General features: G+C 50.8%; 1 protein-coding gene across 17 annotated transcripts in view; it reads left to right on the forward strand.

The window, feature by feature from the left end:
* Positions 1-4,676: 4,676 nt before the first annotated feature.
* The window catches only part of CUX1 (cut like homeobox 1), a 350,246-nt gene continuing 329,076 nt past the window's right edge, over positions 4,677-25,846 (forward strand). For 10 of the 17 annotated variants that reach the window (XM_082712968.1, XM_082712969.1, XM_082712973.1 and 7 more), the window contains exon 1: positions 4,677-4,994. In XM_082712968.1, coding sequence (XP_082569094.1) covers positions 4,932-4,994 — 63 coding nt within the window. In that variant the 5' untranslated portion in view covers positions 4,677-4,931. Of the gene's footprint in view, positions 4,995-5,752; positions 6,587-25,846 lie in introns of those variants that run through there. The other 7 variants (XM_082712970.1, XM_082712972.1, XM_082712961.1 and 4 more) reach the window with 5 other exon arrangements.

Below are 25,846 nucleotides of genomic sequence, written 5' to 3' on the forward strand. Positions count from 1 at the left end.
AAAATTTCTATTAGAATAGAAGTTTGGTGAAAAGAGACTCTGGTAGGAGAGGGGGTGTGGCTGGTGGGGTGGGGTTGGGGAAAATTGTTGGGTGATGAGAAGCCCCAGATTCCTCCTTGGGGCTTGGGAGTCCCCAAACAGCGAGCGGTTGAGTCCATGAAGCTAGATGTACTTTCCAAGTTTAAGGCTGAGCTCCAGCCGAAAGATCCAGCTCCAAGTTGCTCGTGTACGAGTGAGGAGAGCAGAATGTAATCATTAGAGGTGCGGAAAGATACCTAGAGCTAGTGGCATCGACATATGCTGTCCAGAAGTGGAAGGCAAAGTGAAATGGTGGGGCCAGAAATTAAGTCTTTGAAGATTTCTAAAAGGGTCTTGGAGACTGAGAGATGCTGTCACCAGACAGAGGCTGATGGGGTGGTGCAGAGGAGAGCCTACTGCTTAGAAATCATTACAGTTTTTTCTTACAAGTTTGGCAGGTTCTTGGTACAATTATATAACTACACATACATTTGGCGGATAGAGATGAATTATGTACTATGCATGTAATTACATGTAGCAAAATGTGTACTTTTATTTGGTGGGTATTTACATAGTAGAATGAATAGTGTACTTAGAAATAATTAACATAAAGTATTATTTAAAAAACAAAACAATTAAAAGTAGTTTGGTTTTCTTGAGCTCCCTCCCCCCCCCCAAAAAAAAGGATCTGGAATCTTCCTTTTATTTATTCCAGTAGTCCATGCCAAATTGTTCTGGAAGGCAGTGGCCAAAGACAAAAGGAAGACAGAGTAATTTCCTTCTGTTATTCATACTCTTTTGATTTAAGGAAAAGGCCTCTTCAAATTTAAAGTGTCTCGAAACTTCTGTCTGGCCTTAGATATTCCTAAATTTAAAACATTTACACATTCCGTCTACTTGAATGAATACCTTGATATAATTTTCAACTTCTATCTCTGTAAAACTGAGATTTTCTTATGACTTATGGTTCATTTTTGCCCACATGCCACAAAGTAACCATGCGTTTATATTTGTTTGTGAATAAATTATGATGTAAACATTTAGCATCATGTTTGGCCTCTGCTTATCTGAAATATTTCTTGTTGAACACCCTTCAAAACCAGTTCTAATTTGGGTGCGAAAATATTCAGAAAGTGAATGAAAGTTTCGGAATGATTTCTTTAGCTTTCATTTCACATGGGATATCACACGGGATAGAGGATTTCTGAATTTTTTACATTATTTGTGGAGTTTAGATCATTTTCTAACCTTTTCTGGAGATAATGTTTCTAGGTGCAACTTTGTTTTGTGAGTCCATTATAAATAAGATCTTGGAACATGACTCTTTTGTGAGAGGTTAAGAGGATGGTTCTGTTTTGTTTTGTTTTTTAATATAATACTCTACATTGTGAGACATTATTCATTTTGGAAGAATTTCTTGACGGTTAATTCCTTCAAAAAATTAGGTTAAGTGTATCAGAACAAGGACTAACCTAGCATCTTTAGAAAACAAGGCAATGTATCTTCTTTTCTTCCGGGGCTGCGGACGAGGACGAGTTTAGTCATCATCAACCCAAATGGTATTTTAGAGAATTTGCCGATTTTCACCTTAGCATTTAATCAGCTATGTGTAAATGACAGGAAATAGGAGGGTCCACTGATGCCAGGAGGGTAGGAGAATGTAAATTTCTAAAAGTACTTTACCATTTACTGTAATTTACATCCATCAGTATTATCACACCCCCAAGATGGCCACTGTATTTTTTTGAGGCAAAACAAAATGGGTCAGAAAAGAAATTTAGGAATTCTGGACTCAGAGCCTAGTTGCCTTATTTGGTGCTAAGCTGTATTTCATTTAAAGGTGTCAAGAACAAACATAGTTTTGGTTATTCCCCGCCCCCTCTCCCCCCATCTGGTTACTTGGGGCTTGCTTTTTTGAAAGCCGAGGATGGAGAATTAGTCACAAACTTGGGAACTGTGAGCTTTCATTTCCTAAAGGGAGAGCCTGAACCTCAAAAAGTGAGCACAATACCTCTGGATTATTTTTCTTGTGCTCCACTGTAAGAAAATGACTTTTAGTCAAGATGCTTCTCTGTGGTGGGCCAGTTACCTTGCTAACCAACCTTTGTTCTAAGGGGTTCTAGCCATCATCTTACTGTCTTTGTGGGTCCTAACGGAGGTCTAAGTCCTAAAGCCTTTCCATCTTCTGAATATTTTATACAGAATACAGTTTTGTAGATCCACTATGTTTGAATGTCAGCGAGTCCTAACCTACAGTGGTGAGACAAAGTCAAGCTGAAAAAAATAACAAAGAAAATAGTCTTTAGAAATAGCTGTTATTTCTTCTGATCCTATGTCTACACTCAAGAAGAATAAAATTGTACTTTCATAGATCCCTGCTGATTACTTCACTCTGCTAAGATAATGTTTGATCAGTGGTTTATTTTGAATATGCCATTATAAAGTGGTAACATTTTGTCCTTCTCCCCCCCCCCTCCGCCCCCCAAGAGAGCAAGAAGCCTCTTATAACACAAAACTTTGATAGAAGACATCTAAATGTTATTTAAATAGAACTTGACCTCTGGGCCACTCAGCGTATTGTTTCTCCACTAAGTCAAGTTAGCATGCAAATAATATAAATATAACCAGAACTGTAACAAGGGTATCTAATACTCATCAAATTTATTTCTAAAATATTGCAGTGGATTCAGAACCCTGAATTCCAACCAGATGTACTTCTGGAGTATTACACAGGTCATATATATTTCACTTTTTTTTGGTTCAAACCCAGGGGATCGACACGATAATTAGATTGAGAACATCTGCACCAAATCCAAACCATTTCCCTGATCCTTCCTTGAGCCTTCCCCACGGGAGGTTTTTTTTTCTTTTCTTTTTTTTTTCTTTAAGCCCTTGCACATTTTATTTGTCTAGCCACCTTTAGGGCAATTCCGAGGTCTCGCCTGCTTGCCACCGCACAAATAGGAGGGGAACGCGGACGTACCCTCAAGAGTAGGGTCTGGGAGTGGGGAAGGCATGGTTAGATGTGGCATCCCCTCAGGACAGGGGTTCCCAGAGGTGGCAGCGCAGTTTCCCGCCCGGGGCCTGGCTCCGGGACAGGGCGTGGCCAGGCGCGGGGCGCGCGGGTGGGCACGTGCGCGGGGACCCGAGGACGCGAGTGTCGGGGCGCCGCTGCCCTCTACCGGGCGGCGCGGTCGGAGCTGCAGCGCGGCCGCCTGCCGACTGCGCGCGCGGGCTCGGGCGCCCCACACCGAGGCGGTCCTCGGCGTTCCCGAGGTCGCCACCGGCCTGCCCGGCGTCACAGCATCTGGGGCCGAGGCTCGCGGCGCCCCCGGCCCGCGCCCTCCCACCCACCTGCTTGCTGCTCCTCCTGCTAGTCGAAGCCTAGACGGGGACGCCGAGGGAACCCCCCGGTTGACCTCGGGAGCTGCGCGTTGACGACACTGAGGCTCCTGGGCGGCAGCGCGAGACCTGGGGCACGTGTGTTCTCTAAATCTTGTGGCCTTTCATTTCCAGGCCCTTCGTTTAAAAACGCTTAATTCACCCCCATGGATCAGCGCTGAGCCCTCGAACTCGGTTGAAAGCAGTTCTATCCCACTTACACGTTGTATTTTTTTATTCCATACGAATTTTATTTACATGTAGTTTTCAAGATCAAGGAATTTGGGGGTTTTAACTAATCACACCTCACATGAAGTGCGGGAGAGCGCGAGTACAGGAAAGTCCTGGAGAGTCAAACTCACACGTGTGTATAATCAATTAAAAACGATGATCATAAAACGGGTGCTTTTGCCAGGTTTCTGCGAAAAAAAAAAAAAAAATCAAAAGCGAATTGACTCTTGGGTTTAATTTTAGCATTTCTGTAAACCAGGGACCCGGCACTCTGCTGTAAGTGCACCTACTCTTTCCAAGTTTCTGCACCAGAAGGAGTGAAAACCGAAGAGTCTGAAACTACAGGAAGTTTCCAGGGCTGTTCCGCTGAAGCTTGCGGGGGGACACACAACGTGCGCCAGGACTTTTCCTGTCCTGGCCTAAGCCGGCGCAGCTCGGGCGGGTGAGGGCCGCTCGGACCCCCGGCCGCGGGGATTGCGGCGCACCTCGGTGCGTCGCGGGGACCGCGCTGCCACCGTTCCGAGCGTTAACGTGTGCAGCGACAAGAGGGTCAGGGCTGGTTTCACCCCAACTCCACTCCCCCCAACTTGAAACGCCGTCCCCGGCAGGCTCGGCCTGAATCCGGCCGGGGCCCAGGCCAGTGGGGGTGCGGCAGCCGCCGGCCAGCGCGCCTCTCACACGCGCGGCCGCGGTGGGCCCGGTCCGGCGCGGGGTCGGGGCTGGGGCAGGTGGTCGCGGCGGCTCGGCGCGCTCGGGGCCCGCAGGAGAGCGAGCGAAAGCGGCGCGGCTGCGGCGTCCGTTCGGACGCGGCCGAAAGCCCCCGACCCAGGGCCCGGGAGGGGCTGCGCTCGGCCGCCGCCGGCCCCTGCGACCCCCGAGGGTCCGAAGCACGCCCCAGGTGAGCCCGGCCCGGGGCCTCCCGCGGGGGCCCAGGCGCCCCTCCCGCCGCCCTCCAGCGCCCCCTCTGGGCCGGGCCGGCGGCCGCCGCCGCCCGCCGGGGCCGGGGGGCCCGGGAGGGGCGGGGGTCGCGGGCCGGGCGCCGGGCGCCGGGGGGGAGGGGGCAGGGGCCGCACGCGCCAGGCCCCGCGGCGGCCGCCGCGCCCTCGGGCTCCGACTCCGGCTCCGGCTCGGGCTCGCCATGGCTGCGGCGGCGCCGTGAGGAGGAGTCCGCGTCCTCCGTGGCGGCGGCGGCGGCCGGCTCCAGGCCGGGTTTTGGCGCCGCCCGCCTGCTGCCTCCTGGCGGCTCCTGAACTCCAGCCCCCTCTCTATCAGCCTCTCACTCCGTCTCAATATGTCTCAAGATGGCGGCCAATGTGGGATCGATGTTTCAATATTGGAAGCGCTTTGATTTACAGCAGCTGCAGGTCAGGCTTCTGCTCGCTCGGCCTCTCGCCCGGGGGTGGGGGCTGCGGGCGGTCGCGGCCTCCCCCGGGGCCCCGGGCTGCCCGGCCGCCGGGGGGCCGCGGCGGCGGGGAGGAGGGGGGTGCCGGGGAAAGCGGGGCCGAGTCGGGGACAAGTCCCTCTCGCTCCCCGGCCCCCATTGATAACTCGCTTGATCAGAAATTGATCCTCTTTGTTCAATTCATCGATCAGCCCAAGATGGCGCCGGGAGCCGCCGCCGCCACCGCTGCCCCCGGTGTCGGCCCCCACCCCGGGCGCCCCCCCGGCCCTGCGCCGCCGCCACCGCCGCCGCCGCCGCCGCGGGACCGGGGAGGGGGCGGCCCCGGCGGCCCGCGGGGTGCGCGCGCGAGCGGGGAGCGGGCGGCGGCGGGCGGCGGCGGCGGCGGGCGCTGCGCCGGGAGGGGGCTGCGGCCCGGCGGCGGCGCCCGGCCGCGCGCCCCGCGCCCCCGGCCCGCCGTATTCCCGGGGAAAGTTTGTGGGGAGTTGCTGTGGGGGGTGAAGCGCCTGCCTCTCCAGGAGGAGCCGCCGCCGCCACTGCCGCCGGCGCGGCGGAGCTGGGGCTGGTGGCGCTGTGGTGCCGCCGGCTCGGGGGAGGGTCAGAGCGGCCACCGGCGGCGGCGGCGGCGGCGGCGCGGCCCGGCTCCGGCCAGGCGGGCGGGTGGCCGGGCGGCCGGGCGGCCGGGCGTCCGCGCGCGCCCCGGCCCCGGCCCCGGCCGGCCCGGGCCCCGGCCGCCGCGCCGGGCTGTCAGCGGGCCGGGGCCGCACCGCCGTTCCCGCACCCGGCGCCGGGCTCCCCGAGCGGACACGGCGGTTTGTTTACGTCCGGGCGGGCGCCCCGGGGCCACCCGCAGCCGCCCCGCTCTTTTGTGTGCCTGCACGAGTGGCGCGGGCCGGCCTCCGCGGCCAGAGACCCGGGTAGGGGCGCTTGGGGGGAAACTTGCGAGGGGCGCGGGCGCCGGGCGCGCGGAGACCGTGGGTCGGAGCGCCCCGCGGGAGCCGGTGCGGACCGAGGGCAGCAACTTTCCCCGAGCGCAGGCCCTGCGCTGCGCCCCGGCGCGCCGTCTGCCCGGGTGGGGGACGCTTCCTCCGCGCCGCCTGTCCGGGCGGCTCTAGCTCCGAGCCCAGCGACTCCCGGGGGCCCCCAGTGACCCGCCCGCTTCGCTCCGCTCTGGCCCTCTCTTCGGGGGTCCTGCCCCCCTCACTCCCAGCAGGGTCCGCGGGCGCAATGGAGCGCGCGGCCGGTCCTCTCCGAAATGCCTCCTCCGGTCGGGTTCTCGAAAGCAAAGCCCCGGGGGCCCCCCTCGACTGTGGCGTGCCCGGCCACAATCCGCGCGCCGAGCCCAGGGCGCCGTGGGGGGATCATGCGGGGGCTCCCCATCCGGGGCCGGGGCCGCCGCGGTGCCCAGGGGGCGCGTTCCTGCCTGCCACCCCTCACCCGGAGGAGCGGCGCGCCCTCGGGGTTCTCCCCGAACCTGCCGGCTCCGCACTTGCAGAGCTTGGACAGCCCCGGGACTCTGCCAGGTGGATGTTGTGCGTAGCCGGAGCCAAGTTGAAGGTGAGCGGCGTGAGGGCCAGAAGCCTGGGGAGCGCTGCGGGGGGCGAGGTGGAGGCTGACGGTGGAGGTGGGGGGGGAGGTTGGTCTGCGGCTCGCCGGGGCTCTGGGCCATCCGGTGCTCCGGGGGTCGCCCAGCCTTCCTTAGGGACGGCCGCAGCGCCCAACTCTGAGGGGTGCGGGAAGGTAAACTTGACCGAACTTTCCTAACCCGGGGGACCGGTGATAGTGACCTACGATACTTTTAGGAGGGAAGCAAATGAACTCCAGATGCAACCTCCTATGAAATGAAGCGGATTGGATTAAAACGTATATAAATGGAGTCTGACAACTTTCATTGTATACGCTTGTTTTCTTTTCCTGTCTACGTGGGAACGATAAAACAGACTCATAGTCGTTATGAAATTTCTTAAGATTTCTCGCTTAACTAGGAAGAAGACTATGTGAAATATGTATTTCTGATAAGATTAAAACTTAAAGGAGTTTGAGTATTTATTGACTAAAATAGATTACTCCAAAGTGTCTATTGTGTAAATTAGATTCCTGAATGTTATGAACACAGCCGAATGGCATTTTTGATAAATTGGTCTACCCCGTTTTAGTAAAAATAGCTCCCTTTTACCATAATTTAATTCCTGTGCTTACTGTAAAACCCGTTGTGGAGTTTTGAAGAGAGAAACCTTTTTTTTTTTTTTTTTTTCTTGTCTTCCTAAGTGGACATTTAGCTGAACCTCAGTGAGGTTTACTTTTTAAGCATCTTGGCAAAACTCCATGGGAGATGGATTTGGTTTCCAGAGAGGTATTAGATTTTGTGAACCCTGTGACACCCTGAATCCGCGGCTGATTAGCTGCTTCAAGGTATCATGAGGATGTTTAACTACGGGATTGGGTTGAAAGTTTCCTTGTCAGTTTATGTGAATGAACTTTAAGGTGTTGATCTTGAAAAAGCAAATTATGGGAGCGAGCATCACTATTGTTTTGCTTTCTGTACGAAGCATCCATTGGCTTTGGGTGATAGATAAAGATTTGGCATTAGATGAGTAACTGTTGCTACTCCAGCGAGGGTCTTAGAACCTTCGTTGGGCTATGGAGTACCAGAGTTCAAGTATAAGGCTAACCTGGTTCTTTCTCTGGGTCCTGAAGAGGCCTTTTGAGTTGGTGTCAAGTTTAACGTCATATCTGTTCCCACAGACAGTAAGTGAGCCAATGAGACTGCAGTTTGAGAAGAGAGAATTCATTAGTTTCAGACTCTTCTCTTTCCAGAGCCCCTGACCCAGAGATCGGGTGGCCCGTGCAGCCCAGTGCGGGCTATGGCCCTGCCACCTGAGGGTAAAGAGGCTGGGTCTCGACTAGACTCAGACCCAGGTTGGGGACAAGACAGTTGTGTCCCTCCCATGCTTCTGCTACGTGGCAGGGCCCCGGGCCCTAGTTCTTGTCCCTCGGGTTGGTCTTGAAGCTGCTCTGGGGTGTGGACTGAGTGCCCAGGAAGAGAGCTTCTGAGATTGAGCTCTGTTTCGTTTCCTTTTGAGTCCCAAAGGCTTGTGGTATGGAAGAGTCAGTGCTTTGGTGCTGCTAAGACTAGTTGGACAAGTTTTTTATCCTACCCCAGACTTGTAAAAACCAGGCTTTTTTTTTTTTTTTTTTTTTTTGGTAACAAGAAAAACACCATTGTATAAATTTGCCTTTTAAATACATGTTTGAAAAGAGGACACTTTCTAAAATGAGCTCATGTAACTGTGTGTGAGCGAAGCTTTTGGGGACGGGGCCTGCCAGTGACTGGCTTCCCTTTGGGGCATTATTCCGACCTTGATGACTCGTGCTCCCCTTTAAGGAGTGTCTGCAAAAGTAACCTTGAAACATTTTCCTCTTTTTCAAAATCAGGAAATAATTCCAGTTTTGCCGAAAGTCCGTCTCTCTGATAGGTTTTATGTTGTGTTTTCCTGTTATGGCAGTATTCCCCAGAAGTATATTATTTTGATTACAATAAGTATCCCATTCAGTACCCTTTAGAAAATACCGAGGAAACAAATCATCAAGGAGTTCTACACAGCTGCTGTCTTTGTTTTCCTGGTTCTTTTAATATCAGTGTCTTTGAGATTGGGTGTGGGAGGGGGTCATTGTCCGTGGATTAAAGGTTGTTGGTTTTTTTTTTTCCCCCTTCTGTGTGAAACTATGTAGTCTTTTTTTCTTTCTTTCTTTCTTTCTTTCTTTCTTTCTTTCTTTCTTTCTTTCTTTCTTTCTTTCTAAAGGTGCAAGACAGTGAAGGGATAGGGTTATGCTAGAACTCCTGATACAGCTGAGTCCCCCCCCTCCCCACCTCTTTCCCCCTTTTCATGTAGCTCTTGCCAGTCGTTAGCTACGCGAGGAAGCTGGGAGGGTTGGGGGACAAATTGCCAATCCCCTAAGGAATTACTCTCTCCTAATCCACTGAACTAACCTGAAAAATGCTGTCTGGGCAGCCGATGGAGCCCGAGACCTTTAGTGGTGTTTGAAAATGTCTCCAGCCCAAATTGTGTACAATTAAAACAGACCCCGCAGAAGGGACAGTAGTCAGTGCTTCTTGGCCAGCACCCCTCGGGGTCTGCCTGTTGCAGTCAACAGTCACAACTGCTTCCGAGGCTGTGCTCCCGGTCCATCTTAGGACACAAAACAAGCCTCGAGGTAGAAGATCTATATTGGTTTCAGCTTATTTCTGAAGCACAAGGAACATCCTCAGTGTAACGAAGGAAGAACAAATTTGTTAGAGGGAAGCGGGCACATTTTTAAAAAAGAGAAATTCATCACGTGAAAAACCCCGACAGAGCTAGGCCAGATTCCTCCCTGTGCTCTTTGTTTTACACAGTTTTACAGGTTTATGCATTTGGCGTCATGTATATTTCGCATACTTGAAAGGCAGGTGTATCTGATGGCCAGCCCCACAAACCGGACCTTCAAATTACTTTATACGATCCTACCTTACTTTAGGAATTACTTAAAAGCTGATATATAGTTCATTTAACATATAAGCATGTAGATATATAGTTGCTTTTCCTGTGAAAGGTCTGATTTTTACAAGTAATTGTCAAAGATAGAAAGTGGTTATCTTGTTCTATTGTTTTGTCTGAAGCTCTGCATTGTGGCTGCAGAGAGTGAGTTTTGGTTTCCACTGAAATTCCCCTGCCTCTGATTGTTTAAACCAGACCCTTAATCTTATTTTAACATACTTAAAACGTTCAAAAAACCCGGAAGAATTGTTTTGTATAAGTAGCAAGTGAATGTAGTTTAAACACTCAAGCAATTCTGGTATCTAATTGAAAACAGGTGGAATTCTTGGAATCCTGTGTTTGAATCTTATTATAGCAAAGCACAGAGACACTTTTTACTTCTGGCCATTTGTTTTGTTGAAGCTATTTGAAGAGGGGCCCCGTGACCTCTCACTGTGCCCCACTACTGTTTACCTGGACGTTCCAGTCGTGCTGGGCATTTTAGGAACTAGATGCCTGTGTCTGTCTGGACACCCAAGAAGGTGCATGTGCCGATCATGGGGTGAAAAAGGAACCAGAACGTCATAATTAGAAGTGTGATTTAATATCTGTATTATATAGCGTTCATGACAAAGAAGTTGTGGATTCACCTGTGATTTCAGATTTAATACACATTTATTGACATGAGCATTTGGATAAATTTTATTACACTCTGATAATGATTTAGAATTCAGAGAGAAATTACTTTTCCTAAAAACTCTACATTTAGGGATATAAACTCACATAGCACCCCCCTCCACCCCCCCACAAAACAAAAACAAAAACCCAAACAAACCCAACCGCCAAACTGAGTTGGTTTCAACAGATGTCAGTGGTGGGACTCTCTGAATGATCTCGGCCACCTTTCCTATTCTAGTTTTCAGAGCCGGCTAAACAGCCCTGGTTTTGCCCTAAGTTTAAGAAGCAGGCTTTGGTTGGTGTTTAAGTATTGATTTTATTGAAGAGGATGGCTAAGATCTGTATTGAGCTGTTGGTCTGCCGCAGGTTCAGATTTGCTGAGCTGTAATCAGTCCCCATTTCCGCTGTCTTCTGAGAAAGTCTGTAAAGGACAGTGGCCTTTGGCTAGGTGGGAGGTGTCCCTGCAGGAAGCGACCTGGGATTAAGGGGTGAGGGGACCTTCATCGGCCCCATAGCAGAAACAGCTTTGAAGCACCTTTGGTTTTTTAAAAAGTACACGTTCTACCTTATTCACATGATATGTTGCAGTTAAAAAAACATCATGAGGGCAAACAGGGGTTTCTGAAAGACATCTAGTTTGTTGCAAAACCCATCAAGGACCTTTCCTTCGAAAAGTAAACAACTCTCTAATAAAAATAATTCTCATTCTTGCTGTAATTAAATTCTGAGAGGATGATGTTAGTGCACGAAATAAATCTTGTCATTTTCTTCATTTGAATCTGAAGGTTCTTCCTTGCTGCAGGATGCCAAGGGCAGTGGGCAGAGTTTTTGTGTTTATTAGAACCCTGGGCCATGGGCGGCTCAGGGAAGTGCCTCAGTCGTGGTTGGTAGGATTCCCACCTAGAGAAGACCACCCCCCCACTCCCCATCAGACAGGTGGCTGGGGAAGGAGGGAGGTTGGGAAGCGTTCATTCCTCCCGGGAATTTACTCAGCACCACAAAGCAACTGGGAAAAATAGCCAGGTAGGAAATTCACACGGAAATGAATAGATTCTCCTTCCTTTCACTGAACACTGTGAAAACTAGTTGGCCCACCTCCTTTATAAAACCCAAGGGGCCACAGTGGGGCCCACTCAGCTGACAGTTGAAACCTTCAATGCTTCTGGCTGTGATTTATGAAGTTAATGTGGGAAGAAATTACCAGAACTTGCTCGGAAGCTCGTTCTCTCTTAGCATTATCCTGAGCCTGCCAGCATGGGGCTTGTTTTCTTAACATCTTTGTATTTGGCCGTGTTTATTCAATAAGTTAAATGAGTTAACGTTTTTTAAGAAGTTATGTATGGTTGCGAGGTGTTCCGGGTTCGGTGAAGGGAAAAACAAATTGACAAATGAACTCTTTCTTAAGTGAACGTTGCGAAATTGCAAGAAATGGAATGCCATTCTGACTGTCATTAAGATTTTATTTGGGTGTTGACAGCTTTTTGCTAAATGTAAGGCGTTCAGATCCTGTCCACTTAGCTGGGAAAAAAACAACAAAAAAAAACCCCAACTAGCTTAAAAGCTTGTTCCCAGTTTCCTCCTAAAAGTCTCTCTTACCTTGGTTCTTTCCCCCCAGCACATTTTTAATATTTTATTTTCTCATATAGTTTTGTGTTTTTAAGACCAAAAAGAATAGGAAGTCCTTTCAGGCATCTCGGTTCTGTTGATATTTTCGACCTGTGAGCGAGCGTCTCTGGTTGATTGCCAGCTTCCCTCCTGTTTTTCGGGGAGTAATCGCTGTTTAGGGCAGAATAGCTTGATGGCTAATAAATGACGCCAGAGGTAAATCCTTGTCGTCAAGAGCCTGAAGCTGCAAGCAGGAGCCAGGCCCGTGGGCCGCGGGGAGGGAAGGGCCTCAGAGGCGCCGCTGCTCTCAGCCCAGGCGCTGCCAGCCCCGGGCGCCTGCTGTCACCGCCGCCTGCCATTTCTTGCCCCTCGTCTGAGCCCCGGCCCTGCCAAGCCTGTCCCCTCCTGTGTTGTGACAACTGTTGTTTTCGTATTTTTTTTTCTTTGTAAGTATTTGTGGAGCTCCATTATTTTGAGATTCTTGGAAGAAAGATACTATGTAAATGAAAATTAAAAATAAAATTCTTGCTGGAGGGAATTGTGCATTTAATTTTTCTGATTAGGTTTGGAAAAGACTTTTTTTTTTTCCTTACCCTGAAAATAGGAACATTCTGTTGCTCCTATCACCATTTTTGCTTCATTCTGAAAGGTGTGGCAGATAATGGTGAAACATGTCTTTTATTTTCTGTTTTTCACCATGGTAGTTGACCTAGAACTTGAACCCACGAGATTCTGTGTACAGTGAATTATTTCTGTTTCACATTGTTCTGCTCTGCCCTTGCTGAGCTTGTAGGTAGCAACTGCCCGTAGAACACAGACCTTCTAAAAGGAGGAAGATTTTGAGTCTCCGAACACCCAGAAGTTACAACTAAAATTATGGGTGACCCCGCGAATCAATTTCCAACTTCCCTTCTTGTTCAGAGGGCAGAGACGTTTTCAGTCGTATGATTTTGAAACAGAAAACTGCGACTTCAGGAGCATTCGTGGAAGCATTGATTCACTGGGATCGCTTCATTTCAGCTGTGCCTCGGTTCCTGGCTTACATAATAGCGTGTGCTGTCCCAGCATTAGCCGAGGTGGGGGAGCAAGGTCAGGTTTGGGGTCATGCTCCTGTTGCATTGGCATGTTGGGGGGCCCAGGAGCCTGACAGGAAGCCCGGGCTGTTGCAAGGCGCCCATCCAGGAGACTTGGTCCACTAGGGACCACACAGTGCCACGTGAGCTCAGGGGGCCAGTGAGCGCCAAGGGCCTGGAGAGCAGTGCTAAGCGGTCAGAGAGGCGTCTCTTGGGACCTGGTCACCTTGGCGGGATTGGGGCGGGGGCGGCGCTCCATCGGCTCTCTTCTCCCCGCTCAAATTTGTCAGCATTGACGTGGGATTGGGAGAGGAAGGGTATTGCCAGTTGTGGCTTAAATGTCACTGTCAGGGGAGCGAGAAGTGGTTTGCGATTGTTTTACTTTGCTCCGTGTTGGTATGTAATTATGCTGTCATTTTACAATGCACCAGTACTTTAATAAACCTTGTGTGTGTGTGTGTGTGTGTGTGTGTGTGCATGTGCAGTTGGTTCTGGGGGCTGCTTGTTGTATGCAAGAGCCGGATCTTTCTCGCACACGAGAGCTGAGCTGAGTGTGTAGCCTTTCCTTGTTTCAAAAGTGTGTTGGAAACAGGTCACGGTCCATTATAGACGTGGCTGCCGGATTAATCCTCCCAAACCATTGATCCCTTCGTGCTGTTCTTTCTCCTTCAACGCCCACAGGGGCTCACTTGGGTGCCGAATGGAGACCACTTTCCTTAGGGGAGCACGCAGAGTTGCTGATGGCTGCTTCCACTTACCCAAACCTCTTGCTCCACTTAAAGATCTGGGCTCGATGCTCACTTTGCGGAATGCTCTCACCCTCCCTCTGCACATCAGAATATCAAACCTCCTTTCACGCAGTCTGTTCCTTCCATTCTGACCCAGTGCTGCGGGAGCCTCTGTGCTCCAGGAGTTGGTGATGCCGGGCAAGGTCGCAGCCCTCGCCACCTGGGGCAGCGGGCAGCGGGCGTCTGGTCTGTGACGGAGCCGTGCGCCGTGAGTGGCCGGAGGGCTGCGGAAGAAGGGAGTCCTTGTTGGGGAAAGCCTCCCCGGGGCAGAGAGAAGGCCTCAGCTGAGATCTGTGCACCTGGGGAAGGAGGGAGAGAGGGCATCCCAGCAGAGCAGCTGGGGTGTGCCTGGTGGTCCCTGAGGTCTGGCTCCCTTCCCTGGACCCCATGTAGCATCCACCAGGGCTTCCGGCTGTGCCTCACCACTCAGCGCTCCTGGTCTGCCCCTTATGTTGTCCTGTATCTGCTGTTTCATCCAACCCTGTATGGTAGCGCCCAGCGAGTCCCGCGGCAGCAGCATCCCGGCCTTTAAGGGGGCACAGTCCTGGATATTTTGGTTTCAGACTCATTCAGCTGGTTCACTTAAGAGTGCAAACGGAATTCGCCATAGGATTGTGCAAGGGAGATGGCATATATGAAAATGGCTGTGTTTTGAAAGCTCCGATAAGTGTATACGCCAAAGGAACCTGCCTTTCTTATTTATTTCCACTTATTAAATTCCATCTTTGTAAAGCGACCTGTACATTGGTTAAAATATACGTAATTGTATTTGTGGTACGTAAAACATGGGGGGAAAAATCCACATTTTTAAAAATAGAATTAGGCAGAACAATTCTTTGACAAAGATTTATTCTCTGACGCTGCCCAGAGCCTGAATAGGAGGAAACTTCCCCCTAAGAACGGGGAAAGTGCGGATTGTAATGATTAGAGCCCGACCAGTGCAAGGGAAAGCAGGCAGCAAGAGGCCTGACGGTCTGGGTGTCAGCCCTGGAGAAATGTCCCCCATGTGCTCAGCCCGCAGGAGCTGCCCCATGGGCCTGGCGTGTGAGGCAAAGGCCCTGGGCCAGGCCCTCTCCTGAGCACTGGCCTTCATAGCCGGCATGCTTTCTCTGCTTCTTCATTTACAAAGAAAGTACCTAGGATATTTTTGTGGAGGTGACGTCACTGTCTGGCCACATAAGCATTTGCATGGATTTGGGGAAGTGAGGGTTGCCAGGGGCAGCTGAGAGGAGCCACAGACCCCAGGGGCCTGCCTGGGTGGCTGATGGGGGCAGGGTGCCCCCCCCCCCCGCGCCCCTGCCCCCAACAGGGACTGGAGGAGGGAGAGGAGGAGCCAGGCTGGGGGAGAGGGTATGCTCCTGGTGGCATCTGTGGGATTTGGGGGGGAGGGAGTTTGGGTGGGAATTGGGGGGCTGAGCCCTGGAGAGAAGGAGAGGGGAGCTCAGTGGAGAGTTCGAGGTCGGTAGGTGTTGAAGCGTAGGTGAGAACTTGAATCCTGGGGGCAGGAGCCTGGGGAGGACTTGTCTGCTTTGCCGTTGGTACACCAGAGGTGGGCATCATTTGTGCTGGGGAGGGCTGGAGAGCTACTCTGAACCGGGGGACCCCCGCCTGAGTGTTCACTGCGCAGCGTTGCTGTGCGTGGTGGACGTATCATAACTGGGTTCATGCCCACTGGTGACAAGGCAGTCTTCAACTTTTTCTTTTTTTTTCTACGTTTACACCGACAGCTATCATTTCCCAAGTACTGACCAGGGGCAGGTGCATTTTGGGCCCTTGATTTCTGTCCTGTCATCCACACCATGGCCCCGGGGAGGAGAGAGGACTGGCTGGTTGGTGAGAAGCCAGAGAGCAGCATGGCTTTCTCGCCGACCCCTGCCATCCATGAGACTGGCTTTGTAGAAGCCCTGGTGTCCTTGTGATGAGGCTGTGGGAAGCTTCAGGGGCGGGACCCAGGTCCCCGGACCACCTGAAGTGAGCCCAGGCCGGGAGGTCACTTAATGTGAGCTGGAGATGGAAGTGAAGCCTGGGGGGTGGGCGTGCCGGTACCTGGGTTGACCTCGGTGGGCGGACCCCTTCTGGCTGAGACCTTGCTGGATCTGAGAGATTTCCTAGAGCCTCCCCAGCCTTGCGACTTGAGAAGCCACTCATAGTGCTCCAGCTCCCCAGAGAAGGGAATCCGATCCTCCTTGGCCTGGCACCGAGCGTTCCCAACAGCCAACGTTACTTGATAGTGGGGGCGCAGCGATCGCCTCGAACCCAGAGCAGCCCTCCTTTCTGTGCCCCTTGCTGGCCTCCATGTCCCATCTGTGCAGGCAGCAAGTGTGTGGGAAGAGATTTGGGGAAATGGCAGTAGGCAGGAGAGACGCCTGATCATGGGACCTGGACCATGGGGAAGGAGGAAGGGGGGAGGGGCGGAGCTGGCAGGGGCGAGGCGGGCTGGGGAGCATGACTCTAACCAGGGCTGTTCTCTGAGACACGGGCCTGAAGCTGGGGCTAGGAGCAGTTTGCTTTAGAGCCTAATATTTATGTGTCCCCCTGTGCTGGCCAGGACGCGATCCCCCTCGCTCAGTCCCCGGGAGTGCAGTTGATTTAAACGCCCAGGGATGCTGGGTCCAGATCTGGGCAGCATCACCTGACTGCACCAGGCACACGGGGAGTTCAGTCCTCAGTTAGACATCAGAGGCAATGTCGTGGTGCATTCAGTGAGAGACTGGCTTTGTAAGGCGTCTGTCCCAAGAGAAGAAGTACCCCTCCCCCCATCCACTCCTTAGGTCTCAATCTAGGTTAGTCAGGGAATTATCGTGGGAAAATGGAGCTTTTAGGCTACTCTGAATTCGTATGACCTTTTTGCATGTCTGATTTTTTTTTTTTTTTTTGGATGGTGCAGCTTTTTTGGTAATGATGTTATAAATTTAAAAAATATATGCAGAAGGGTGCAGAGGTCTTAGAAATAAGGCAGCATGTGTGAGAGAAGTTGTGGCAGTTTTGTTTGTTTGGGGCTGAGTCGCAGACTGGTGGGGCCATTCATTCGAGGGAGGCTGTCTCCGTGGTGCCCGATCACCCCTGGGGCGCCAGGAGGAGGAAGCCGCCGGCTCTGCTGGTCAGGGAACCAAGGGACACACAGGATCCCCAGGTGTCAGGTTATAAGGGCGGGGGGTCTGGGAAGATGAGCCTCGGCCATTTCACTCCATTGACTTCACCGCTGGGCCGTGCACTGTTCTAGCACAGGATTCTAATGGCCAGAACAGTGGGGAAACCCCTGCCTTCAAGGAACTTACATTCTGGCAGGGGAGACAGAAAGTAAGCATAAGGGATATGTCAATTCTTTATTGCATGTGTCCTGGGCGTGGAGTAGACAGCAGGACCTCTGTGCAAAGAAAGCCCCACTGAGTCACATGACTCAGTCACCGGCCAGAGTGAGGAGGGCGAGGTGGTAAAGACCAGCAGGGGAGGGGCGCTTGGGTGGCCCCTTCGGTGAAGCGTCTGCCTTCGGCTCAGGTCATGATCTCCAGGACTTGGAATTGAGCCTTGCGTTAGGCTCCCTGCCCAGCAGGAAGCCTGCTTCTCCCTCTCCCCCTGCTTGTGTTCCCTCTTTCTGTCAAATAAAAAAAATAAATAAATAAAAAGACAAGCAGTGGGCAGGAGACTCTGTGTGGAAGGCCTAGTCCTGGGGAGGGATGGGGAGGGGCAGGGGAAGAGATACCAGCCCGAGTGGGTGGGGTGAAGAGGAAGGAACCTGAGCCCTGGTGTTTTAGGGCAGGGCCCCTGGGGTCGTGGGGGCTGTGGCTGAGAAGGGGCTGGCTGTGGGTGAGGTATCAGCTGTGGGTGAGGTATCAGCAGAGAGCCTGAGTGTGGGAGCAGGGCAGGGAGGGAGGGGCCTTCTGGGTCCACTTGACCCTGAGCGTCAGGCAGGCCGGTGTCACCTGGCGCCTGGCGCTGGCCCTTGCACATTGCGGCCGGGCCCGGCCCCACGGGTTTATTAAAAGCAGGTGGGGTGACTGCCCTGTACTTGAGCGCGGGGCGTGACTCAGATGTGCAGGGAGCCAGCCTGGAGTTCTTTCTTCTTCCCTGTTTGCTTTTTGTCGGTAATCCTTTGTAATTCCCCAGTTTCATGATGTAATTTTAATGGAATTAAACTTGAACACTTTGAAATTATGTAATTAATTACGTTCAGCTTCAATTACAATGACTAATTATAGCGTGATACCTGGTGGCAAGTCAGGTAGGTAGGTACTGGTGGGGTCTCGCGCCTGCCAGCCATCAGGACAGCCACCTTCTGGGCAGCACCTGAGCCACCTGCACCCTGGGGACAGGGCGGCCGCCTCGTGGGTTGCCTGGGGTGCTTCTCAGTCCCACCTCTCTCTGGGACAAGCCGATGTGCAAGACCAAGACGCGTGGGAAGTGCGGGGAGGGCGGGCGGTGGCGTGCGGGAAGGGGATTTGGGGATGCCAAGGCTCGAACTTGTTTGCAGGTCGAAGAGGACTCACTTGTAAGTTTGGGGTGCCGGGAGGAAGCTGAGGGCCCTGTTGTGAGATCCTTCCCTTCTCCCCGGGGTGCAGGAGGGAGGCTGCTTTCAGGGCCATGGGAAGTGTCAAAGAGCAGCTCAGACGGTTGACGGTTTACGCAGAGAAGAAAAGGTGTGAGAACCACCTTGGGGTGAACAGCAAAGGTGTGAGTGGGTTTAAAAAGGTTCCTGTGCGGTGTTATTTCCAGGTGGCCGAAGTGCAGGGCTTCTGGAACCAGTAAACGGAGCCTGGGATGCCAGATCCGAGCTCTGTGTTTGCAGACTTCCCAGAAAGTCTACCTCCACTTTGTGCGCGGTGGTGGTTTGACCTTGTGTTAGGAGGAGGGACTGTCTAGCTGGAAACACTCACCCGAGTTGACCGCCGCCCCCTAAGGCACCCACGTGTCCTCCTGCTGGGGGACGAGCAGCTCCAGGATGGCGAGGGCGGGGGGGTGCAGCGTTCCCACGGGGATGGAGTGGCCAGGCCCTTCCGCCCTGTGCCGGCACAGCTGCCCGCCTGCCCGTCCTGACCCCAGACACACCTGCCATCCAGCTGTTCCTCCACGGAGGCTTCTCGGAATGGGCTCGAAACACAGGCGCCTGCGTGTGGCATTGGGGGCCAGTGTGCCGAGTCTGCGAGGTGCCTGCTGTTTGTTCGAGAGGCTTAGGGCGTTTTCCCAAAAGCTGATTCTTACATCTCAGAGAGGTTTTCACAGTGCTGTCTCTAGGTTTTCCAGCATATTCCTTTCCCCACTAGGTGTGCGGAGGGGGCCTCCCTGGTCAAGGAGCCCCCGCTCTCAGAAGCTTGAGCAGAGGCTGTGATTTGGGTTAGGGCCATTAGGGTGTCTGACAGTCTTACAGACCTTTATTTTTTAAGGGACAGTGTGACCTGGAAACGTTTGAGTGTACAACTAGTTTTCCATTTTGGTGTTGGGGGGGGCGATGGTGCAGAGTGCTCTCGAAAACATTTTTTTTTTCCTATTGAACATGCTTCAAAGAATGGCTGCCCGGACACAATGCCCAGTACCTCTGTTCTGTTACTTTCTACTTTTCTTTTCTTTCCTTTTCTTTTTTTTTTTTGTTTAATGTAAGCTCTACGCCCGACATGGGGCTTGAATTCCCGACCCCAAGATTAAGAGTTGCATGCTCTACCGACTGAGCCCAGCCGGGAGCCCCTGTATCTCTATTTTTTAAGATAAAATTCATGTAAAATTCACCGCTTTAACCTCTTTAAACCATGCACTTTGGTTTTTTTGCACGTATTCATAACGTCCTGCAACTCTCACCGCAGTTCGGGTTGTAGAACACTGCCAGCACTCTGGCAAGAATTCTGCCCGCCCTGTTAGCCATGACCCCCGCCTCTGCCCTTCCCCCTCCCGCCGCAGGTTCCCCCTACCCATTCCTCTGCTTTCTGTCCCAATGGATTTGCCTGTTCTGGGTATTTCACATGTGAATGGAATCCTACAGTGTGTGGCCTTCTGTGTCTGGCTTGTTTTGCTCAGCGTAATGTCTTCCAAGCCCGTCTGTGTTGTGGGTCAGATCCATACTTCATTCCTTTTCAGGGCTAACGAATGTCCCGTGGTACGGACATACGGCATCTGATCATCCTGTCCTAAATGATGGGCATTTGGATGGTTTCTGCTTTGGAGCTCTCGGGAATAAGGCTGCTGGGAACATCTATCCGTGAGCAAGTTTTTGTGCAAAGTATGTTTTCAGGTTTCTTGGGTCCGTACCTGGGAGTGGAAGTGGTGGGTCAAATGGGGGACTCTGTCCACAGTTTTGAGCTTGGCCTCTTGTGTGGAGCTCCTATTTGTTCCCCAGGGTTCTCATTTTAACATGAAGGCTGCTTCTATCTTACTCTGCCCTGTGCTCATCTTCCTCTGGCCTTCTCCTTGGGGCCTGGCGTGGCGGTGCTGCCCCCCTCGCAGCCAGTGCAATAGACAGAGGGGCTGGGGGAAAGGCTGTGTTTGGCCGAGAGCAGTCCCTGGTAGTCCCCTGCCCGGGGTGTCTTCCCTCCCCTGCGCGCCCGCCTGCCTCTTACTCTTTCCTGCTGTTCTGGGAAGACACAAGAATTTTGGCTAAACTGCCCAGGCAGTGCCTTCCCCCAGCCACGCGTGGTGGGGATTTTACTTTCTTTTGGCCACGGAGACAGGCAGTGTCAGAGTTGCTCATGAGAAAGTGCTTCTTTTCTCATAAAAGGAGATGAGCCGGGACAAAGTCCCCCTGGAGCCTGGGGGTCAGCTGTCACTGATCTGAGCATTGTAGCCCTCCCTCGCCCCTGCTCCAGAATGGGGCAGATGCAGGGGTGGCGGAGCAGGAAGACGGAAGGGGCCTGGGGTCTCTGTCCTGCGGGCACCCTGCCCCCAGCCGTGTGTACCACGGATGAAGCAGGAATATTGCATTTACCATCCAGATGGTAGGAAGTTTGTCTTGGCTGCTCTGCTGGCATGGACTTCTGGGTGATGCTTTTGAGATGCTCCGGTCCTGGGTGACCGTGGACTTGAGAGTTGAGGAGGAACGTGTGCTCCAAGCCCACTCTCCTAGTAGCAGGCAGGATCCCATTTGCCAAGGCAGATGTCCCTCAATACTTTGGATAGAGCCAATAAAGCAGTAAGCAATTAGAATGGTTAATATTCAGTTAAGTATAATTAGAATCGGGTGTGAATTGTGAGTGAAATTGACAGGTTCCATAAGTTACAGCAAAATACCAAATCTTTTAAGCTGGGTACATGTGTCTGCGCGGGTCTGTCTAGCCGGATGGGTGTGTCAGGGCCCCTCCAGAGTGGAATCGCCACGAGGGGCCGTTACCAACTCAGTTCACAGCCATTTTCAGAGTTTGGGGACAGCTTGCCAACTGTTTTTGTCATGTTAAAGATTGAAATCCTTAAGTCAAACTCTAAGAGTTTTAACACTCATTTGTACACGAGGGGCAGGAAAATCCAGATTCCCATTTTCTGCTTGCCTCCAGGGTGTGCGTGTGAGCGAGTGTGCGTGTGTCTCTCGCCCTACATCACTCCTCAGTTCACAGCAGACCTGAATTCATCGTATTAAATTTTTCCTCTGACCACGCCGCCCCCCTGTGCTAGTGTGTTCAGTTTTCCTTGGCCGTGTTCTTGTGAACTGTGTGGCCTGCTTCGGGGGGATAGACGGCTTCTTTCCTGCCTGGCGTCGTGCTGGACGTCTTTCTCCCTCCTTTTTACTCATCGCTGGTTTGGAGATCTGTTCGTGTTCCTCCCTACCCATTTTGGTCGTCCTTCACGGTAGCAGCATTGGATTCCATCCGAAGATGCAACAAAATACCGTAGACGGGGGTGGCTCCACAACACACATTTTAGTTCTCACAGTTCTGGAGGCTGAAAGGCCAAGGTCAAGGGGCCTGCAGGTTGTATTCCTGGAGAGTGTCCTCTTCCCAGCCTGCAGACAGCCATCTTCTTGCTGTATCCTCCGCGCCGCAGAGGGGACTGAGAGAGAGCGAGGGAGCGTCCCCTCTCAGGGAGAGAGTGTCGCTTCTTATAAGGTCGCTAATCTCAGCATGGGGACCCCACCCTCATGACCTCATCTAAACCTGAGTACCTCCCAAAAGCCCACTTCCGGATGTCATCACATCAAGAGCTAGGGCTCCATCGTATAAATTTGGGGGACACACGGTTAAGTCCGCAGCACCCCCCCTCAGCTTCTGTGTCCATTTCTGTGGGGGTGGCCCCGCACTGTGGCCTCTAACATCCTAATGCCTTGGGCATCCCAACATACCTCACTCCATGGGTGGCCCAGGGGTGGATTGCTGAGTCCAGAGCGACAAGGGCTGTTAATTTCACTGAGCTCCTCCAGATTGCTTCCCAGAGCGGAGGCACCGCGGAGGCACCGCGGAGCTCTCCGCGTTCACATCAGCACTTCTTGGAGACTTTTTCCCGTTCTGATGGTTTTAAAGTGGTACTTCAGCGTTGTGTGATTTTTCTCTGATCACTGGTAAGGTTCGTATTTGTTACCGACCTCTTTTACACTTGCTAGATTTTCAGATTTACCCTTCTGTAAATTGTCTGGTCATATAGTGCTGTTTTGTTTTAGCGGTTTACTATGTTTTTGTTGATTTGCAAGAGTTCTTTGTGTGTTTTATATGCTAATCCCTTGTTGGTTTTTGCTTTGCAAATAATCTTTTTTCCCAGTCTCTCTGGTTGATTTGTCTGGAGTGTCCTTCAGTATGTAGAAAAACTTAATTCTGTTGAAGTCAAATCCATCAGACTTTTACCCTCAGGTTAGGTGTGATTTCCATCTTGAGAACATCTTTCCCCACTCGAAATCACAAGGATCCTTGTATTTTTTTTTTTAAGTTTATTTATTTATGTAGTCTCTACATCTAATGTGGGGCTCAGACTCACAACCCTGAGTTGGAACTCTCACATTCTGCCGACTGAGCCAGCCAGGCGCCCCAGCGATCCTTGTATTTTGCTACCCATACCTTGGTCTTCCATGTTTAGGTCTCTAGGTTGGAGATGGGTTTTGTACAGAGAGGGAGTTAGTTTTTCCAGCACTACCCCTGATCGATCCTGTCTCCTACCCAGTGGTTTTGGGGAAGCTGCTTCTTCTATGTTCTGCCCTCATATATATGTGGGTATGTTTCTGGGGTCATTGTTTCCCCCCACCCCCACCCCCAATCTGTTTCTTCTTGCACCAGTACCACACCATTTTATGGAGACTTTATATGCATTTTAATTTCTTTTCCTTTTTTTTAAAGATTTTATTTATTTGACAGAGAGAGATCACAAGTAGGCAGAGAGGCAGGCAGAGAGAGAGAGAGGAGGAAGCAAGCTCCCCGCTGAGCAGAGAGCCCGATGCGGGACTTGATCCCAGGACCCTGAGATCATGACCTGAGTGGCTTAACTCACTGAGCCACCCAGGCACCCTGCATTTTAATTTCTGATCAGGTGAACTTACCCTCTTTGCTCTTCTTTTCATCAAATCTTGGCATCCCAAGGGGGTGTGCAGAAGGAAGGGCTTTTAAGTTGTCCCATCCTCGAACAAAGGGATTTCTCCATTTGTTTAGGTCTTCCTCCTTCAAAAAGGTTTCATGAATTCTTTATTAGAAGTAGCAGTAGTGCTGTGACCAGTGTCTTATCTAAAAAAAACCCCAAAAACCTCTTTTTCCTAATTGATGATTGTGGCGTGGAGGAAGACAACTGATTTTGTTTACTGATTGGGGAACTGGCAGGCTTGCTGAATCTCTTCCTATTTTCTGATTACCTTGACTCTTGTCTTTCTCAGGGGATAATATCATATGCAAAAAAAGTGACACTTTTGTTCGTCCCTTTCCTTCCACTCCTTGAGCCAGAGCGACTTTTTTGGCTGGCCGGAACATCAGGGACTCATGTCTGGCGGCGGGTGAGGGTGGCCTGCTCTTTCCTGGTTGCCAAGGGCATGTACCTAAAGGGGATTTTTGGTAGAAGCCTTGATCAGGCTGAGGAGGTACCCTGAGTCCCTTTCCCCTCTTTTTCCCTTTGGCTTGGTTTTCTTTTGTTTTAAATAATAAACAGGTGTTGACCTTTAGCAAATACTTTGTCAGGTCCATGTGATTTTGATCCCTCAGTCGGCGCTTGCGCGTGTGATAAATTACATGACACTCACGGATACTTAGAGGCCAAATCCCGCATCGCATCTGGGTAAACTCCTCCTTGTCTTGGGTTTTAAAATAGGTAGGATTTGTCACAGAGTTTTTGCGTCTGTGATAATCCAGTGAAACTGGCCTATGTTTTTCTTAGCCTTACCTATTTGGAATTGAAATTAGACGGGTCCCGTATGAAATGGGTGGAGGATGTTTTGGAATCCTTCCTCCAAGACGAGGGTGGTCTCTGTAGCTTCTCTGTGGCAGGGCTCATCTCTTCTACCGTGGCTGCTGCAACCGAGCGTGGCTGACGGGCATTTGCCATATCACTTCCTTTATTAGTCTTCAGTCTTTTGTCAACCAGTTTGGGCATTTGATAACTTTCTAGAAACACATTTAACATTTCTTCTTCTTCTTCTTCCTTTTTTTTTTCCTTAAGATTTTTATTTATTTATTTGAGCGAGAGAGAGCACAAGCAGGGGGAACCGCAGGCAGAGGGAGAAGCAGACTTCCCACTGAGTGGGGAGCCGGACCTGGGGCTCCATCCCAGGACCCTGGGATCATGACCTGAGCTGACGGCGGACGCCCAACCCACTGAGCCACCCAGGTGCCCGTTAACATTTATTCCTGTAGGAGTGTCCACAATACCTTCATGAGTTGTGCAAATCTGGTTTTTAGTGCTAGCTGTTTTACATCATCTTTCTAGAATCTCGGTTTCTGAATTTATCTGCGACTTATTTTCAGTCTCCTGTGGAGTTTCTGTTTGCCTTATTAATCCCTCAAGGAAACCCAGCTTTTGCCCTTCTGACTTTGCCTTTATTTTTAACTTTTCGTTTTGCCTTTACTTTTTGGTCATGTCACCGATTTCTCTGCTTCATTTCACTCCTGTCTTTTAGAGGCCACTCTCTTTTCCAGACTTCTTTTTTTGGAATGCTCAGCTTTTTGGTTTAAATTCTTTCTCGTTTCCTGATCAAGGTATTCAAAGCCAAAATACCTCTTCCAAGATTCGCTTTAGCAGTGCTGCACAAACTTCGACACTTAGTGCTTTCATTTTTTATTCACTTTGTTAAATTGTCTTCATTTTATAATTTCCCTTATCATTTCCTCTTTAACCTGAGGGTTAGTTAATAGTAGATATTTTCTAGTTTTTTGACATTAAAAAGAAAAAACAAAACCGTCTTAGGCTATTGATGTCTATTTTGACGGCGTTTGGTTGGAGGATGTAACTCCGATGATGCCAGTTTCTTGGGAATAAATATGCAAGAGACCTTTTGGGTGCATTTGCCCTTGGTGGATTTTTGTGAACCATATGTGCTCAGAAGTAATGTGCTTCTTTGTTTGGGGATAAAATTTTCTCTCTCTGTGTTTTTTTGAGCTTATTCATGGTACTTAATTCTTCCATGTCTCTGCTAATTTTCTTCCTATGGCTTTGACAGCTTTTTTTTTTTTTTTTTTAATTACATTACGTTAAGGCTGTGTTGTTAGCTACATGTAACAGGCATGGTCTTTACATTTTCCCGATTAATGGTTTCTTCTCCTGGTATATACGGAGACTCACTCTTCCCCTGTATGCTGTTTGTCATCTTAAATTCTGTTTGTGTCAATGCTACAGGAATCCTGTTTATTCTTTCCTCTGTTTTTCGTTTTTGTATGCCCTGTAAAGCTTCTTTCTCTAACATTATTTTCAGTCTTTCTATATCCTTTTGTTTTCAGTGTGTCTTAGATATAGGATGTGGGATCTTGTTTTTTAAACCCACGTGGAGAGTCTGTCTTTAATTAGTGAATTTAAGTGGTGTCCATTTAGGGTCATTGTGGTTATGTTAGGACTTCTGCAGTGTTACCTTATGTTTTTCTTTTTACCATTGTTTTTGGGTATCAGGGTATCTTTTCTTGTGATGTTTTATTGGGTTGATTTTTTCCCCCCTGCTGGATTTTAGAATTGTGCGTTGTGTTTTATTTTTCTGAAATTCAGAATCGGGATTAATTGTGAAGTTATTTATTTATTTATTTTAAAAGATTTTATTTATTTGACAGAGATCACAAGTAGGCAGAGAGG

This window comes from Mustela nivalis (assembly GCF_964662115.1).
Source record: "Mustela nivalis genome assembly, chromosome: 19".
In the NCBI taxonomy this organism is placed as follows: Eukaryota; Metazoa; Chordata; class Mammalia; order Carnivora; family Mustelidae; genus Mustela; species Mustela nivalis.